Here is a 16720-nt window from a genome sequence, read left to right as displayed (position 1 = left end):
CACTAGTATGCTTCCTAATTTGTGGGAACACTTTTGGGAAGGCCCTTTGTTGTTCACACTGAACACAGCAAGGCATGTTAGGAGGAGTTTGCTGCTGAAGAACTCGAACAGGGCCAACATCATTGACCTCTGACTTCTGAACTGGGCAAAAAAAAATCCCCACAGACACACTCCAACATGTTGTAGAACGTCTTCTAGTTGATTTGGGGGGTTTCTCATGTGAAATCATGTAAATAGAAATAATCTGTTCCAGGGTCAAGCTGCGGCAAACATAACGGCTTTGCTAAGTCTACAGGCAATGTTTTAAGTCACCTTTTAACATTCTCAACTGTCATACAAGTGTACAAATAAGTTAAGTGCAGTTAATGGAATATGATGTGATACTGGAGTCTTGCTGCTTTGAATTTCACATAACTCCCTGTCTATTGTCCCCTTTTTCTCTTACCCGCTCCTTGTCGATGCTGATCTTTTCCCACAAAAGAATCAAGAAAATGCAGGGTTAATCATTTGATGCTTGCTGAGCTGAGGTGTCGTTGACCTCTTGATGTACTAAACTGCTTTGTAGAACATTTAAAGGTCCCCTAGTATGCAAAATGGACTTTTTAACGATGCTACGACAGTAATTCTGTATGTGTTTCTGAGCACCAAACATGATAAAAGAGGCACTCAAATGCTCACTTTTGAAGTTGCACTTTTTCATGTCGTCATGAACATGAAAAAAAACCCCTGCCCCGATGAGCCCAACCACAGTGTTAAAAAAGGCTTTGCTACACATCCTAAAATAAAAAAAAACAACTGCCACTCAGCTACAGATAAAATCAGGGGCCTATTCTGTCATATGGGGGCCTCAAAACCCTTCTTTCTTTAAAAAAAAAAAAAAATTACAAAATGTAAGCATGCCATTTCGGCCACTTTTTTCTTGCTTTTGAAATCTGTTAGTTATCTGTCAGCTTAAGTTGCTAGTTACGCATCCATCCCCCCAAAAACGATTTGAAATATTCATGTTTGTCATCTTCTAACAAGTGTGAATATGACAACATTCTCCTATTTAAAATCCTCCTGGGGGATGATGATTACCTAACAAGCGAACCAGAGTCACAACGCTTTGACTGTAATTGATAACATTGAAGATTCATCTACTGCATTCTCCTCTGCTGCCCTTGTGTCCATGTTTGTTGTGACCGTGAAAAATGTTGACACCTTCACTCTTGTCTTCCGGAATCAATCTGCACACGTGCGAAAGGTGGAATAGTCCGTTGCATAAGAAGGGAGCGCAGTGGTCGAAATGCTTATGAAAAATGACGCACTTTGATGTCTTTTTAAGCATGTGGGTTAAGACTAAAACAGTAGTATGCACTTTAAATTGATGAAACAAATAAATAATCAGTTTTTCTGAGATGTTTGGCGGCCCCTGGAAATCTCGGGGCCCCAGGCAATTGCCTGCATTTACCTAATGGTAAGTCCACCCCTGTAGGTGATGTATAGCATCTAGATCACATAGAACGTTGAGCAAGTGCAGAGCTACAGTGTATGTAAAGTATGTGTGTGTGTGTATAATGAAGACAGGTGTGGACAAACAGTTCATTAGCATAAGAGCTACAGACACAAACAAGCTACAGACACAAACAGGCGTGGTCCTAGGAGGTCTTGCTAAATGCACTTTAAAACTATTTTGGACAATACCATACAAAAAAAAAATAAACATACTATAATATGGGATCTTTAAGCACTGCTGAGTGGACGTCCACTTGAGGGGTAATACCGGAAGTGACCTGTATGGAAGGTGTAAAGTTTTGCATCGGGGAGGGGCAATGAAGGGGTGAGGAGGGCGAGTTTACCACGCCTTGTCACTACTATCACTACCAACTTTGTCAGCCATATTGACTGTCACTGTGGGCACTTTTGCACGGCTTGGCGGAGGGGTCTCGGCCGTATCAGTGAACTCCGTGTCCGGTAACCATCGCCGAAGAGGACGTGGTGGGGGGGAGGTGGACGCTGCTATTTTAAGTCGCTGTGGATATATAAAGCCGGGCAGGCAGAGGAGGAAGGAGGAGTGCTGCTGGGCTGACAAGCTAGCAAGCATCCTTTTACCTTGACGCAGCGGCGGTGCTGGTGAGTTGGACCTCACCTCCTCATTTCAACTCGTTACCTCAAACATTGTTCGCCTCAGCCAGGTTCTTGATCACTGCGGGGACGGGAGGACGGGTGAGTGGATCCCCCGGTGCCACATTTGGCGCTTAGGTGATGGTGCGTCACTTCCAAGATGTTACGCAAGGAGCTTCCATTAGCGGCCAGGCTAATTAAGACGCGCGTCCTCGTTCCTCCACAGACACCTCCAGGGCACATTTTTAGGACTTGTAGGCGTCATTTGGAGAGGACATTTAATTGTTTTTTGGCTGATGATAGCATCTATAAATATGGAAAACTAGCTAGCAAGCAAGAAACTTAATTAGTAGGCTGCTCCATTGAACCTGTTTGGGCGTAGGTTAGCATGGATGTGTTTACATTTCGAACATAAGTGCTGTGCTTGTTATTGCATCCAGAATACGTTAGCTGCTGTCTCGTTTTTAATGTTTCTTTCCTCCTTGAATAAGTTTGCTGCAATGACTCGTCTATAAACCGCTCTGAATCATCACCCCTGCATGTCGGAGCCTCTATTTTAGCCATTTCTCACGTCAGCAGCTGCTATTGAACCAGCTAGCCGCTGCATGCATCAAGCCTATAGCGCTGAGTTTAAGAGGCGCTGATTGGCCACCGTCAACCGGGGAGCATGGTCATTGGCTCATTCCTTTGTAGCTCACGGCCACGCCTCCTCGTCAGGACCAAATTACATCTCATTTGAGAAAGAGGCTTTCTGCTTCTTGACATAAGATACCTGTGCAGCATGGTTTTAGATTTCTCTCAGCAATGACAGTTTTTATGACCTCTTTCACAATCCCACATTGTGTGGAGGCTTAAAAGGACCTTGTTGTCTAAAGTTGGCCATTTTGGACCTGATGTTAATAAGCTGTCGCTCTGCCTCAGCCATGTCCGGACTTTCCTCGGGCCGCATGTTGGTTAGCCCTGCCCTAGATGGTGAAGTTACATGCAGTACAAGTACAAGATACACTGCTGACTTCCTCAACTTGTTACCTTCCCCTCCCCTGTTTTTAAACTGCTTTGATGCTGTGATACACAAACAGAAATGGATTACATTCGTTATTATTCTGCCATCTGTGGTCAAAAGTGACTTCCTGCAAACTGCAGCTGCAGCAAGAAGATTACATCTTTAGCCGTTACAAGAAGAGAGCGATGCCAACCCACTTCAAAAAGCAGTTCAGCGTGCATTAGGTCAAAGTTGAAGCAGGAAGTGTCTGTGTGCTGCAACGGAAATCAAAATGCGCCCAAGAGGAATTATTTTAACCACTCTGTGCCTCCTATACTGTTTTATTTGCTGCTGAGTATGAAAAAGAAAGTACGTTGTTGTAATACGACAAGACAGTCTTCTTATTAGGAGTGCATGTAAAAATACTCTCAAAAAAGCAAATGCAACAACATAACCAAATGTTTTTACTTTATTACCGTAATATTAGGGTTTTATTCTTCTTAATTTGGGTCTTTTTGTCTCCTAATGTTTCCACTCTATTCTCATAAAATTACCATTTGTTTCCCATAATATTCTGTCTTGTGATATTTAAACAACCTTGTTGTAACATTGCAAGTAGTTTTATTATAAAATTACACCTCGTCTTGGAAAATAACTTTTTTTTTTTTTGCTTGTAAACTTCTGACTTGTTTACACTTTAATTTGCGTACCTGAAAAATCAAAGCATGTGAGGGCCACTTAGATTTTTTACAATTTATAAACCATCCTGTGTATATGTGCTGACAAGCTAAACGTATTTAAAAAGAAAATCAGCCTGCACCTCAGGTTTGTCTTATGGCTGGTGAAGGGTATTATGATGATGAACTTTCTCATCTGCTTGTTTTTCCGTTTTTGCTTTTGTTGCTTCTATTTTCCAAATCTTTCAGCTTTCTGTGACTTTAATCCCATAAAATTTTGACTGTTTTTGTGATATTCACATTTTTTCACAACTTCATTTTCCAAAAATTGCCACTTTTTCTTTTGTTTGTAATATTACGACTTTTTTGGTGTAATTTTAACTTGATGCTTCAAAAGTGTAATTTTTTTTCTCATAGTGTTATGACTTTATGCTCGTAAAACTACTTTTTTCTCTGTATATTATGACTTTATTGTAATACTTTGCGAAATTACTGCTGATTTTTTAAAATTTTGTTTTCACTTTTTTAATGTGCCGAGGGCCAATTTATAAAAAAAAAAAAAAAAAAAAAAAACAAAACAGCCACGAAAAAGCCACACATGGTCCCCGGGCCGCAGTTTGGACACCCCTGCCCTAGATGGACCAAAGGAACTAGGAACCAAGCTGGGAACACATCAGAAACAAGGCAAAAATGTTGGCCACTGTTCTCCAAAGTCAAAGCTGACGTGTGTGAATACGAGGCAAAACCACTAAAATTGTGCGTCATACCGTTTCTACAATATGAGAGAAAGTGGAGGTCCAGCGCGGCCACCAGGTGGAAATACGGCCTGTGTTATTCCTCGCAGTCGGAACTGGGCTTCGATGTCTTGTCAAAAGTCGTTACCTTCCTCGCTAGCATTGAAGGGCGTCCTTGTCGGCCGACGTGTTACTCACGTGGAGATGTGATTGAGAAGGAGACGGGAGTGGAGGGTAAGTGGTATAAAGCGTTTATTCTCCACTGAACAACAAGCAACAACCACTTAACAACATCTCAGTTGCTAACAACAATCACACAGCCCGGAAACGAAGGCTTGTGGAAAAGTGTGACCTGCCACTGTGAAATAATAACGTAGCATTGCAAGGTTTTTAAAAATGAATTACGTTGTGACCTTCTTGAGCCACTTGATTGCTTTAGTTTGCATTTTGCTTTGTTTTTTTAAAGAAAATATTTATTGTGTTGTGACTTGAGTGGTAGGATTAGCCACCGTAGACTTGCATTTTATTTGTTTATGATTTTATTTAGCAATAATTCAGTGATTTATTTGAAATACGTATGTTCCACTTTCATCGTGTTTTATGATATGCTTTAAAAATGACTGTTTTGACTTTTTTCTCTTTGTCGGTTCCCTCGTTTATCACGGCAACAAATAAATGTGCTTGTTTGAGCAATTGTATTTACTGATATGGGTTAAGGTTTGTAGCTTTTTATGCAAGACAATATCATTTAATTACATGTGATACATTCTAAAAAGGTCCATATCGTCCAACACTAGTTTAAACACTCTCAAAGTTCAAACCTTCCTTTGAATTGTAATGATCAACCTACAAGGTTGGACACAAATTATTACATGACTCGTGTGTATTTCACTCCCCTGATTGTGCCTCTTCGTCCCGGCGCCGCTGCGCTGAAAAGTTATCGTATCCTTGTTAAAACATACTGTTGCTGTCGTCCTATTTTCCTCCTCCTCCTCGAACCGAAGAGTCATTCATTCCATTATGTCTCCCTACAGCCGCATAACTTCTACCTTCCTTCACCATGTCCAGAAGCCCAACTTTTTGTGCGACGGTTGGCTTTTGGGTGCAGAAAGTTTCGTCAACATTGTGGGTTTTGTCGGGGGAGAAAACGTGCAAACATAACACAGTTTAGTGCTGTAATTACAATTCCGTCAAACTATAAAAGCCTGATATTTTTGCCCAAGGTTATCATACCGTCAGAATCTCATACTGGTCCATGCAGAGGGAATACCTTGAAATAATAGGTCTGCTTTCACGAATGGCTAAGGAAATTAAAAAATATTGACTTCTGAGAAGCTGAAATCAGAGGATATTTACATTTTTAGATAAAAGAACGATGAATCGAATAACGATATTCAAGAGATTCAAGATTCAAGAGAGTTTTATTGTCATGTGCATGGTAAAACAGCAGTTATACCATGCAATGAAAATCTTATTCTGTTCATTCTCCCACGAAAAGAAAGAAAACACAAGAAAGAATAAGAACATAAGAAACATAAACACATAAACATAAATACCAATAAATTAAGCAACAACAACAGAAGAGACATTAATACAAGTAAATAATACAAACAAACAAACAAATAAATAAAAGTGCTATGAGTGTGTGCGTGTGTTGCGTGCGGCGTGTGCGAGTGCTTCGTTGAGAAGCCTGATGGCCTGTGGATAAAAGCTGTTTGCCAGCCTTGTGGTCCTGGACTTCAAACTCCTGTAGCGTCTGCCTGACGGTAGGAGTGTGAAGAATGAGTGTTGTGGATGTGTGCTGTCCTTGATGAGGTTGTGTGTTCTTCGTAGGACTCTAGTTTTATAAATGTCTTGCAGTGAGGGGAGGGCTGCCCCAACAATGTTCTGTGAGGTCTTGATCACCCGCTGGAGTGCCTTCCTATCACGTGTTGTACAGTTACCGTACCAAACGTGAAGAGCGTGTAGAGGAGTGGACTCAGCACACACCCCTGTGGGGTCCCAGTGCTCACAATTCCTTAGCTGGATGTGCGGTTGTGGACTCTGACTGACTGGGGCCTGCCTGTGAGAAAGTTAAACACCCAGTTACAGAGGGAGGGAGACAGGCCAAGTGTGAGGAGCTTATCTGTGAGTTTGTGGGGGCAGACTGTATTAAAAGCAGAGCTATAGTCTATAAATAGCATTCTGACGTAGGTGTCCTGGCCCTGTAGGTGAGAAAGGGCTGTGTGGATGGCAGTGTTGACTGCATCATCCGTGGACCGGTTCTGGCGATATGCAAACTGTAGAGGGTCCACAGTTGCCGGGATGCTCTTTTTGATGTGGGTCATGACTAATCTTTCAAAGCACTTCATGACAATAGGAGTGAGTGCTATAGGGCGATAGTCATTCAAGCAGGTCACGTTGCTCTTCTTGGGTACGGGCACTATGGTGGTGGACTTAAAGCAGGTCGGTACAGATGCTTGTGCAAGCGACAGGTTAAATATGTCAGCAAGCACATCAGCTAGCTCTGATGAGCAAACCCGAAGTGCACGTCCTGAGATGTTGTCTGGCCCTGCTGCTTTTCGTGGGTTTGTTTTGTTTAGAACCCTGCGCACATCAGCTGATGTCACCATGAGAGGTGAGTCCTGTGTGCTCCCCAAGTCCAGCCACCCTCTCTGCTCATCAGGAGTTTGGGTGTCAAAGCGGGCATAGAACTCTTTCAGCTCATCTGGAAGTGTGGTTTGGCTGGACGTGGCTACGCTACTCCGCTGGCGATAGTCTGTGATGTGCTGGAGCCCCGCCCACATGCGCCGAGGGTCTGAGGTGGAATAGTAGCCCTCCAGCTTCTGTCTGTACTGTCTTTTGGCCTCCCGTATGGACCTCCTCAGGTCATATCTGGCCTTTTTGTAGTCATCAGCGGTGCCCATGACAAATGCAGTCGAACGAGCACGTAGCTTAGCCCTTACATCACAGTTCATCCACTGTTTTTGGTTAGGGTATTTTCTGTAATACTTGGTGGTGGTAACAGTCTCTATGCATGTGCTAATGTAGCCAGTAACAGCAGAAGCATATTCATCCAAATCAACAGTACAATCTTCCCTCCCCGCTGCAGTTTTAAACACATCCCAGTTTGTGCAGCCAAAGCAGTCCTGAAGTACTTGATCAGTTTCTTCATTCCACACTTTAACTGCTGTACTTACAGGGGGAGCTTGTTTAAGAAGTTGTCTGTATGTTGGATAAAGGAATATAGAGATGTGGTCGGCCTTTCCAAAGTGGGGTCTTGGAACAGCCTTCAAAGCACCTTTCATGTTGCTGTAGACTTGGTCCAGGATGTTATTTTCCCTTGTGGGAAAGCTCACATGCTGGTAATATTTGGGGAGGACAGTCCTGAGGTTACAGTGGTTGAAATCGCCAGATATGATGAATACAGCGTCTGGGTGTTTGGTCTCGTGTTTATCAATGATGTCATGCAGGAGGCCTAGTGCGTTAGCAGTGTTAGCTCGTGGTGGGATGTAAACAGCAGTTAAATACACAGCGCTAAACTCACGAGGTAAATAAAAAGGTCTGCATTTCACCATCAGCAGCTCAATGTCCTGCGAGCAGTGCTTTTCCATCGTCTGTACGTCTGTGCACCACCGTTTGTTTACGTAAACACAGACGCCGCCACCTCTGTGTTTACCAGACGCTAAAGTCCGATCTCCCCGGTAAGCAGCAAATGTTTCCAACTGGATCTCCGAGTCCGGTATATCCTCCGTCAGCCAGGTTTCTGTGAAGGTGAGCACACAGCATTCCCTGATCTCACGTTGAGCTGTAATCCTTGCTCGTAGTTCGTCCATCTTGTTTTCAAGAGAGCGGACGTTGGCTAGCAGCAGGCTTGGTAGCGGTGGCCTCGTCGCTCTATCTTTTAGCCTAGCATGCAGGCCGGCTCGCTTGCCTCGTTTACGCCTCGGATGCTTTGCTCGCCGGGTATTCAGCTCACCGGACCCGCAGGCTGCTGCGTTCTCCCGGCGCAGAAGAAAGGCAAAGTCTGAGAGGCTAAATGAAAGTTCATGGTGAACCCTGCCGATGTTCAAAAGTGTCTCCCTGTTGTAATGTACTGCGTGAGTGTGTTGAATGTCCAAAATGAACAATATAATAGCAAAAAATATATATATATTACAGTTGTAGATTGATCAATTCATTATAATTTCATTGATTCATTGCTACAGCTCTTGTCAAGTCTGAGTATTTTGACTGTTTCTAATAGTATTTTTTTTCTTGTCACACTTGTGACATTTTTGCACTAAAAATGACAACCTCGCTTCACTTCAGAATATGGCGACCATATTCCTGAAATACTAATTTATGGCTTCTGTCTTTTACAGTAAAATACAGTATATATTTAATATTCAAAAAATATTCTATAAAATATGTTTTTTCTTGTAATTCTCTGACTTTGGTTTCATAGTGTTGTTTTATTCTGTCCATGTTTTACCAATAGTCGTTCATGTGATTAAAATGATAAACTGAGCGCGCGCACTGCAGACCCTGCAGGTTTACACATGCCGTTGTTGTGGCTGAACAGAGCAACACACACACACACTTTAGATGTGTGTCAGCCACTGCTGGTTGTGTGTTGCTGTAAAGCCTTGGCCATTAAGTGTATTGCATTTTGTTGTCTGCAATCACATTTGGCGGTGCTGGATGGGGAACAAAGCTGATTGTTGTGCTTGATCCAATCAAAAGTAATCACAAAAATGACCAGTGTCGGTGTAACAGTAGACGGGAACATGAAGTATACGGATGAACAAAGCCCCGCCTCCCCCACGGAGCCATCATGTAGATGTAGAGTGCCTTTGTTAGGTATTGTCAGTCCTCCTGGTGCAGGTAGACTATATAGAGTATGTAGGTCAAGGTATGCTTTGGGTTCATCTCAGTGCTCGTTCTCTTAGCTTGGATGAGGCTTAATGGGACGGGGGGGGGTGTTGTACCATCAGGGCTTTAACTTGGAGGTTATTATGACGACTGACGACTTCCATGTCGGGAATTAGTCAGAGGAGGGATTAAAAATTAGCATATTCCTCATCTCGCTGAAAGAATTCATTGGGTCAGATATGTTCAGCAGCAGCAGACATTTATTATCAGTGCTGACCTAACTGAAAATTGGAAAGAACTTTTTCGTTCGGGGCGGCCGGTTAGCACGACGACAGCCAATTGGAGCCTGAAAACGCCGCAAAGCAACTTGCTGACGTATGATACATTTCAGCAAGTGATAATTGGACAAAGGTTCTTATTGTGAAAACTCCCCTTTTATATTGAACATATTGTTTTTTCAGCTTGAACAAGGTTCTGGAGTACATGAGCAAGTGGAAAGGGAAACAGAGGAAATTAGAACCAATGTTGTAAGAGTGGTAATGCCGAGCCAGCAATAATAACGCTGATAACTACATTGTAAAGCAGAGGTGTCCAAAGTACGGCTTGCAGCTGCCCTCAGCACACGTTCTAAAAATGCAACAAAACTTAAAAAAAAACAGCAAAAAAGGAAAATAAGAGCAGACATTTTACGAGGAAAAAAGACAACTATTACGAGAATAAATTTGTAATAACTGAAAAAATAGCATATAAATGAAATATTAGAGACTAAAAATTTATTTTTTTCAACATTTGTAATATTATGAGAAACTTGTTGCAATTTTAGGTAAAAGTTGTAATGCAGTGTTCCCTTCGCGGTTCACCATTTGCGGATTCACTGTTTTACGGGTTTTTTAAGTGCAATTTTGAATATTTTTTTAACAGCATATGAACACACATTGTGTTCTGCGTCCTTGTGTTGCATTAGAGCGATCTATGGGTGCTCTGTTGTATGTGTCTGTTGTTGTATTTACTACTGCTACCAGTAGAGGGTAGTTTCATGTTGAAGACGTGTGCAGCTCCACCTCGTCTGCGTGTGTACGTGCCTGTACGAGCATATTAGGAACCCACAGCAGACAATAAATACAGAGCCACAACAGTCCTTATTGGCTAAGGGAGAACCCGCCCATTGTGCTATGCGTCCTGATTGGCTGTAGACCATTGTCAGTCAATCTCTTTGGTACTGTTGCTAGCAAACTGTGTGAGCTGCTTGCGAACCGCCAATAAACAATAGAAGAAGAAGAAACTAAACCGACTAAATGACTGTTCGGTTCAAGGAGGACGACGACAGCGGCAGATAAAGTTGGCTACTTCACGGATTTCACTTATTACTATTTTGGGAACCTATCCACCGTGATAAACGAGGGAACACTGTATTACGATAAAGTCAAAATATTATGAGAATGAAGACACACTAACTCATTCAATACCAAAGATGTACTTATACGTTTTTATAAACCCACGCGCCCGATCCCAACAACGTATTTATGTCTTTTGCGTTTTTTTGCACGAGAGGCAAAGAGAGGCGATGACGCAACTCTCCACTAATGCATTTCACTTTTTAAGCAATTTTAAGCCATAAAAACGGCCACAAGGTGGCAGAAGTGCAATTGATAAGGGCTCGGCAGAGATCACGTGGATGGAAAAATCACACGACAAGAAGGAAGAAGTGAGAGAGCGTGGAGGCGTGTAGCGTGCAGAAGGTTAGGAATTGTAGGGAAATTTTAATGCGCGCACGCTGGCACCCACATGCACCCACATAGTTCAGTTCCAAATATGAAAATTGTAAATAGTTCATGGTGTTATATTTGTAAATTGTTATTTTGACGTAAAACAACCCTATTTTTGTGTTCATGTTGGTATAGTTGTTTAGATATTTGAGCTGTCACAAAAGCAAAAAATATTTGTGTCAAAGTGAAAATTAAATTTATCATTTCACAATAATCTGGTTTTCACCCTTTTTTAGTTAGGAACTGATATTTTCCTGAAACTTGCCTATGTTCTACTGCTGATTACTATAGAACGGAAACAGGTAGAAACAAACCTTTTTTACTCATGAAAGACGGGGGTCTAATGTTTCTTTGGGTAGGTTCCATGTTCATATAGCCGTAGAACACAATGTTCTGTGTGCCTTGAAAGATCAGTCAAAATGGTCTAAAATGGACTGAAGGGGTTGTCTTTGGAAAAATGGCTGGGATTGAATGAGTTAAGAGAAAAAACATATGAGAAGAAAGTTGTAAATTTGAAATAAAAACGAGCAAAAAAGCAAAACATAAGGAGAAAAGGTTCCTTCATACCAATAATATGCTTTGTCACCGATAAAACAAAGCTAAGATGCAGGGTTTTTTTTCTTGAAATATAAAAAACATCTCAGCATATCTACACGGGGTGGTTTAACATGGTCGTGGCCCCCACATCCTTTGGATTTTTTCAGTATGTAGCCCTCGGTGGAAAAAGTTTGGACACCCTCTTTTGTAGAGAATACGATGGCCAGCGTGTAGCACGCATGACTTTCACGTGGACAGCTGAGGAGCAACATTTTAAAGTGCATGTAGAGGTAGATAAAGTTGCTGGATGCTGCCCACCCATGGTACATCACATCCAGCCAATGCCATTTTAGTAAAAAATAAATAAAAACAGGAGGCTGCCTACAGCCACAGCTGTATGACATTGGGCTAATTAGAGACATGGGCAGTTGTTTGCTTTTGGAGAGACTCTAATTGAGTAGAGGTGTTAATTGGAGCATTGACAGTACCTTCAGGGCTTCAGGCTTGACCTCACGATGCAGTGATGGAATGGTGTCACATCAAAGTCAATGTCCTTAATCTTGGAGTCTTGGATGAGATTCCAGAAATGTCAGTTTGCTCCAGGAAGGTTCATTTCCGTATGTAAATCCTCCCTTTCAGAATAGCTTGTGGTGGACATTTGATAAAATTAGAAGTGAGCTGCACAAATCTTTGGTAAAGTTTTTTATTATTTTATCCGTAACACAGCGTGAAGGGCCTCATTGTCCTTATGCGTTGTCGTTTTTTGTCATCCTGGCAGGCGCTGGTGGCCCTGAGAGAGGCAGGAAGACGGAGGACGACTTCTTTCTCTTTTCTAAGCATCAGGGCAGAGAGAGGATGAAGATGCCCAAGCCGGTGAGTGTTTTTTTTTAACTCGCCTGTCATTCTCACCTTGGTTACTGAAAGTTTATGTTAGGTTTTGTTATTGTCGGTAAACCATGTTTGTCCAATTAACCTTTTTTTATTGTCTTAACAGCATAATAAAACATTTTTGATAGAGACATTTATGGCCATGTTCCAATCTCGTGAAATATCCTTTGCTTCAGAACTACTACTAATCTTTTAAATACTGTGCCGCTCACGACTCATTTGAGGAAACCTTCAAAGGTGGAAAAACGCCAGACCGACTGTTCCCCAATTCCCGAAAAGGCAGGAAAAAGCTATAGTATTAAAAGGCAGTGTGAAAGATGTTATTGATGGTTCTTGCAGCCAGTGGAGACGCTCAATAAGAACACAGTGTCATAACATGCTTTCATCGGTTGTTTCAGACATTTAATGATGTTTCCAAATAAATACTTTTTGAGGTTGGCCAGTTTTAAAGAGCAATGCTGTTTTTGTCATGTTCTGCAGCATTCAATGGGATTTTTCTCTTTTTTGTTTTTTATTTTTTTTTTTTTGTTTTGCTGTTGCAACGTGGGCTTCTTTTTCCTCAGCGGGGAAACAATGTTTCTCAGGACGGGGGTCAGGAGAAAGCATCACACAAACAAGAACCAGAGAGAAGCACTTTGTTCACCTCCGACATCCAAGCCGCCTTAAGGGGAACTCCCACTCTGGTTACACTACAGTATATGCTGTGCCTGTGACCTCAACACGCACACACACACTGCGCCCTTTCACTGCTCGGTGTGTGCGTTGTGCAGCACTCCGCCGCGGGCCCTGCAGTCACACTTGTTAAAATCATGTCAGCTAGCTTGTTAGCCGCGTAGCAGGTGAAGCCGGCGAACCTCCCACGAGGACCCTAACGTTCCTGTCTTTGTCTGCACCGGCCGTTGAAAAAAGTGAATATGCGTCTCGGCGCACCCCTGAGGTTGCGTTTTAATGGTGTCCTCCAGGCCTGGAATTCAAAGCTGGTCCGCACAAAGAGGCTCAGCGTCCAAGCAGACACGCTTACCGAATGTAATATGCTCAGCTGGTCCTTGCTTATCTTTTATCTTGTGTTTCATTTGATAAAAAGCCCACAATGCAACGCTTCACACAGGAGCAACTTGATAGTTTCCTTGTTCCTACATGGTGGGGAAACAAATAAGAGCTGAAGTGTGGGACAGCAGTTCCGTAATAATACTTTCATTACCTTTTATTCCCACCTGGACGGGTTAGCTTCTGTGTAGCACCTGTGAGTAATTGTATGTGTTTGCTAGTAAATGTGCTTAAAGCTAACAAAGAGAACAAAAACATGGTAACAATACGACAAAAGAACAACATTACACCCTGGGGGAGGTCACATGTTGCTGTAGAATCTCTTCAAAGGCGTATGGATTTTCTATATACTTGGATCAGCCCCTAGGTGTGTGTGTGTGTGTGTGTGGTCTGTTAAACCACGCTGCGAGACGTGCAGAGTCGTACATTATTGATCTCTTGTGGCGTATTGCACATGGTGTCGGGGCTGTAAATATTTCAAAAGGATTATTTAAGTTTGTAGAATGGCAATTATACAAGTCACTACGTCTAATTAGAGCAGGGGTCACCAACGTGGTGCTCGCGGGCACCAGGTAGCCCCCCACGACCACATGAGGTGCCCGCAAGCCTGCTTTTCATTCAGGTTTTCAGTTAATAATGAAAGAACAGTAGAAAGAAATGCATTGTGAAATACAACATGTGAGTTGTGGACACCAGCGTTTTGTTCATGTTCTGGTAAAACAAGCATGTTTGCTTTGTTTAGGTTTAAAATAAGCTCTGAAAATAAATGTTACAAAAATGAGTAGCTCTTGGCCATTTTCATTTAGTAAAAGTAGCTCTCACAAGGAAAAACGTTGGTGACCCCTAATTAGAGGCATCAAACCTCACTCATTTGGCTGTAACCTCCTCAAGGAATAATAATCATTGCTTCATTTACTGTAATAATGACAGAACATCATGAATGGATGACCAAAATACAGTCATAAATTTGCAGATCAAACCGTCATCAGGCGCGCATTCAAAAGTTCCTTATTGCCGCCCTTATGTCTCTAGCCAAAGTCACGGAACTAAGTCGTACAGTCAGTGTTTTCCACAGGACTGCAATCTATTTGTGGTCACAAGCAGGAAGTGAGTGCTCTGTGATGGGGGGGCAGGGTGGAGTTGGAATCTAGCGTGCTAAATGTAGCAGTTGCTAAGTTGGCAGTATTGATCCCTCCTGCTACGTCTTCTTTGGCAAATAATTCATTGACAAATGAGCGCTGTTTTGGGCTTGATTATGGCCTATTATTAGGGATGCGCTGATCTGGGTGTTATGCTGCCAATTTGAATACCGATCATCCACGAGTGAGATTGGCCGATATGATCACATGGATTGACTGTTGGCCAGGGCCATCATTAGACAATTCCAAGGGCCCCTGGAAAATACATAATACAATATTAAAAAATAAACTTTTGGGCGGATTTTTTTTTTTAGTTGTTTTTGTGTGAAATCATTTTTGTACTATTTGACGCAAACCTGAATTTCATTTGATGCTTGTTTTAGTGTAGTATGAATACATGGGAAATTAATTTTTTTAGCTCAAGATAGCAAAATGAGCAGAATAAAATAATACAAATAAATATCTTTTATTAAATAGAAATCTGTCCTGCTTAAGTTAAAACAGAATACATTGGGTGTCCAGGTTGCAGGGGGTGTCCACCTCTCATCACCAGTAGAGCTGTCAAGTATTTGTGTTTTCTTTATGACTGGCAACATTTCAGTTGTGCACTACTTGTACTTTATTTACCAAGCTGATCTCCATGCAAACAGTGCAGCCATCGTCTTCATGCTATTTTGTGTTCATTTGTCATTATAGAAAGGCATAAGTCTGAATTCAACAGTTAGAATAAAAAGAAACTACTAAGAGTTGAAGCAAATATTCTTTGAGCCTTTTGGTGAGCTATTCAAAATCAGCTGGCGAGCTCGGAGACCCCCTGTGATAGCATCACCATCATGTGTTTATGTTCATTAAACCACCACACACAAATAGCGTTTTGAGGACAAGACATACAGTAATTACTTTAATGACGAGAGCAAAATTGTTCCGTGACACTTGAAAAAGTTACTACGTACTAACCCATGAACGTCCAACATTGCTTGCTGGTTTTAAAAACAAAATGGGGTCCGGAGACCAGAAGCTCGGTTGATAACTCTTGCTAGCTCGCTAGCCGCCACCAGTGATAGCTAGGCAAAGCGTGTAAACAAAGATGCATGAAACAAACGGCAAGAGGTTTGATAAGAGAGTGATTAGCGTAGCCTGTGGCAAGCTGTCCAACTGAAGCCATTGAGGTTTTCCAGACTAGTTTTGATTCTCGCAGCAAAGTACGCCCCTTGTCGGCTCAATATGAGTGTTTGCAACCCAGCGTGACCCAGCAGACATGTAGCGTTTGTCGCCGCACGCCGATTGTTTTTTGTGATTGGCTTTGAAAGGCATTTATCAGCATACCGTATGCCGATCATGTGTTTTTTTACCGAAATACTGATCGGTGGCCAAGTGATCGGAGCATCCCTACCTAATATTAGTCCAAAATATTGAAAGACAAGTCACATGTAGTATTCTGGTCACTAGGCATCACTAATGTTCCATTAATGAGACATTACATTACCGTCACACTACATGATGGAGTGAAAAAAAGTTAGCCCGTTCCATGTGATTGTGGAAGTGGTACATCTGTGGTACTTCTTACTTTATCCTTCTTCCCCACTCCGTTTGAAACACTTTCTAAAATTGAGAACAAATAAATTGGAGGCTAACTAGTTAGCTTGGTAGCTTGCTATATGTTATGAGAGGTGTGCACCTGCAGTGATCCCATAGCCTGCACATTGATGGCAACGTGGTGTAAAGAATGAATAATAGGAGTGCAAAGGTGACTATAGGGGTGTTATTTCATGTCTGCAGGGCTCCGTTAATGGTAAGACCCGTGTTTAGAAAGATGACGTGTCGCATTTCACCATTTGTCCTGAGTCCTTTATTGTTTTTCCATCTTACTATTCACATCGCTTCACTTCTTTTTACACTTACTGTATATGAGAGTTTGGATTGATAAACATGCGACTTAAGTTTACAACTGTTTTATGGTGGGGGAGTTCGACTCAGGAACAGACTGTTTCTACTTAGATTATTCCGTGTGGGG

General features: G+C 42.1%; 1 protein-coding gene across 8 annotated transcripts in view; it reads left to right on the top strand.

Annotated features, from left to right (window-relative positions):
• The first annotated feature begins 1855 nt into the window (after positions 1-1855).
• Positions 1856-16720, top strand: part of LOC129188015 (radixin) — a 48776-nt gene continuing 33911 nt past the window's right edge. For 6 of the 8 annotated variants that reach the window (XR_008572512.1, XR_008572509.1, XR_008572510.1 and 3 more), the window contains exons 1-2: positions 1856-2112; positions 12411-12505. Coding sequence is in view for 3 of the 8 variants with exons in the window: in XM_054787968.1 (XP_054643943.1) it covers positions 12488-12505 (18 nt within the window). In the remaining 5 variants the exon portion in view is untranslated. Of the gene's footprint in view, positions 2206-12410; positions 12506-16720 lie in introns of all 8 variants that reach the window. The other 2 variants (XM_054787969.1, XM_054787970.1) reach the window with 2 other exon arrangements.

The sequence above is a fragment of the Dunckerocampus dactyliophorus genome, chromosome 9 (assembly GCF_027744805.1).
Source record: "Dunckerocampus dactyliophorus isolate RoL2022-P2 chromosome 9, RoL_Ddac_1.1, whole genome shotgun sequence".
NCBI lineage: Eukaryota > Metazoa > Chordata > Actinopteri > Syngnathiformes > Syngnathidae > Dunckerocampus > Dunckerocampus dactyliophorus.
Note: the sequence above shows the minus strand (reverse complement) of the source record. Positions and strands in the feature narration are given on the sequence as shown.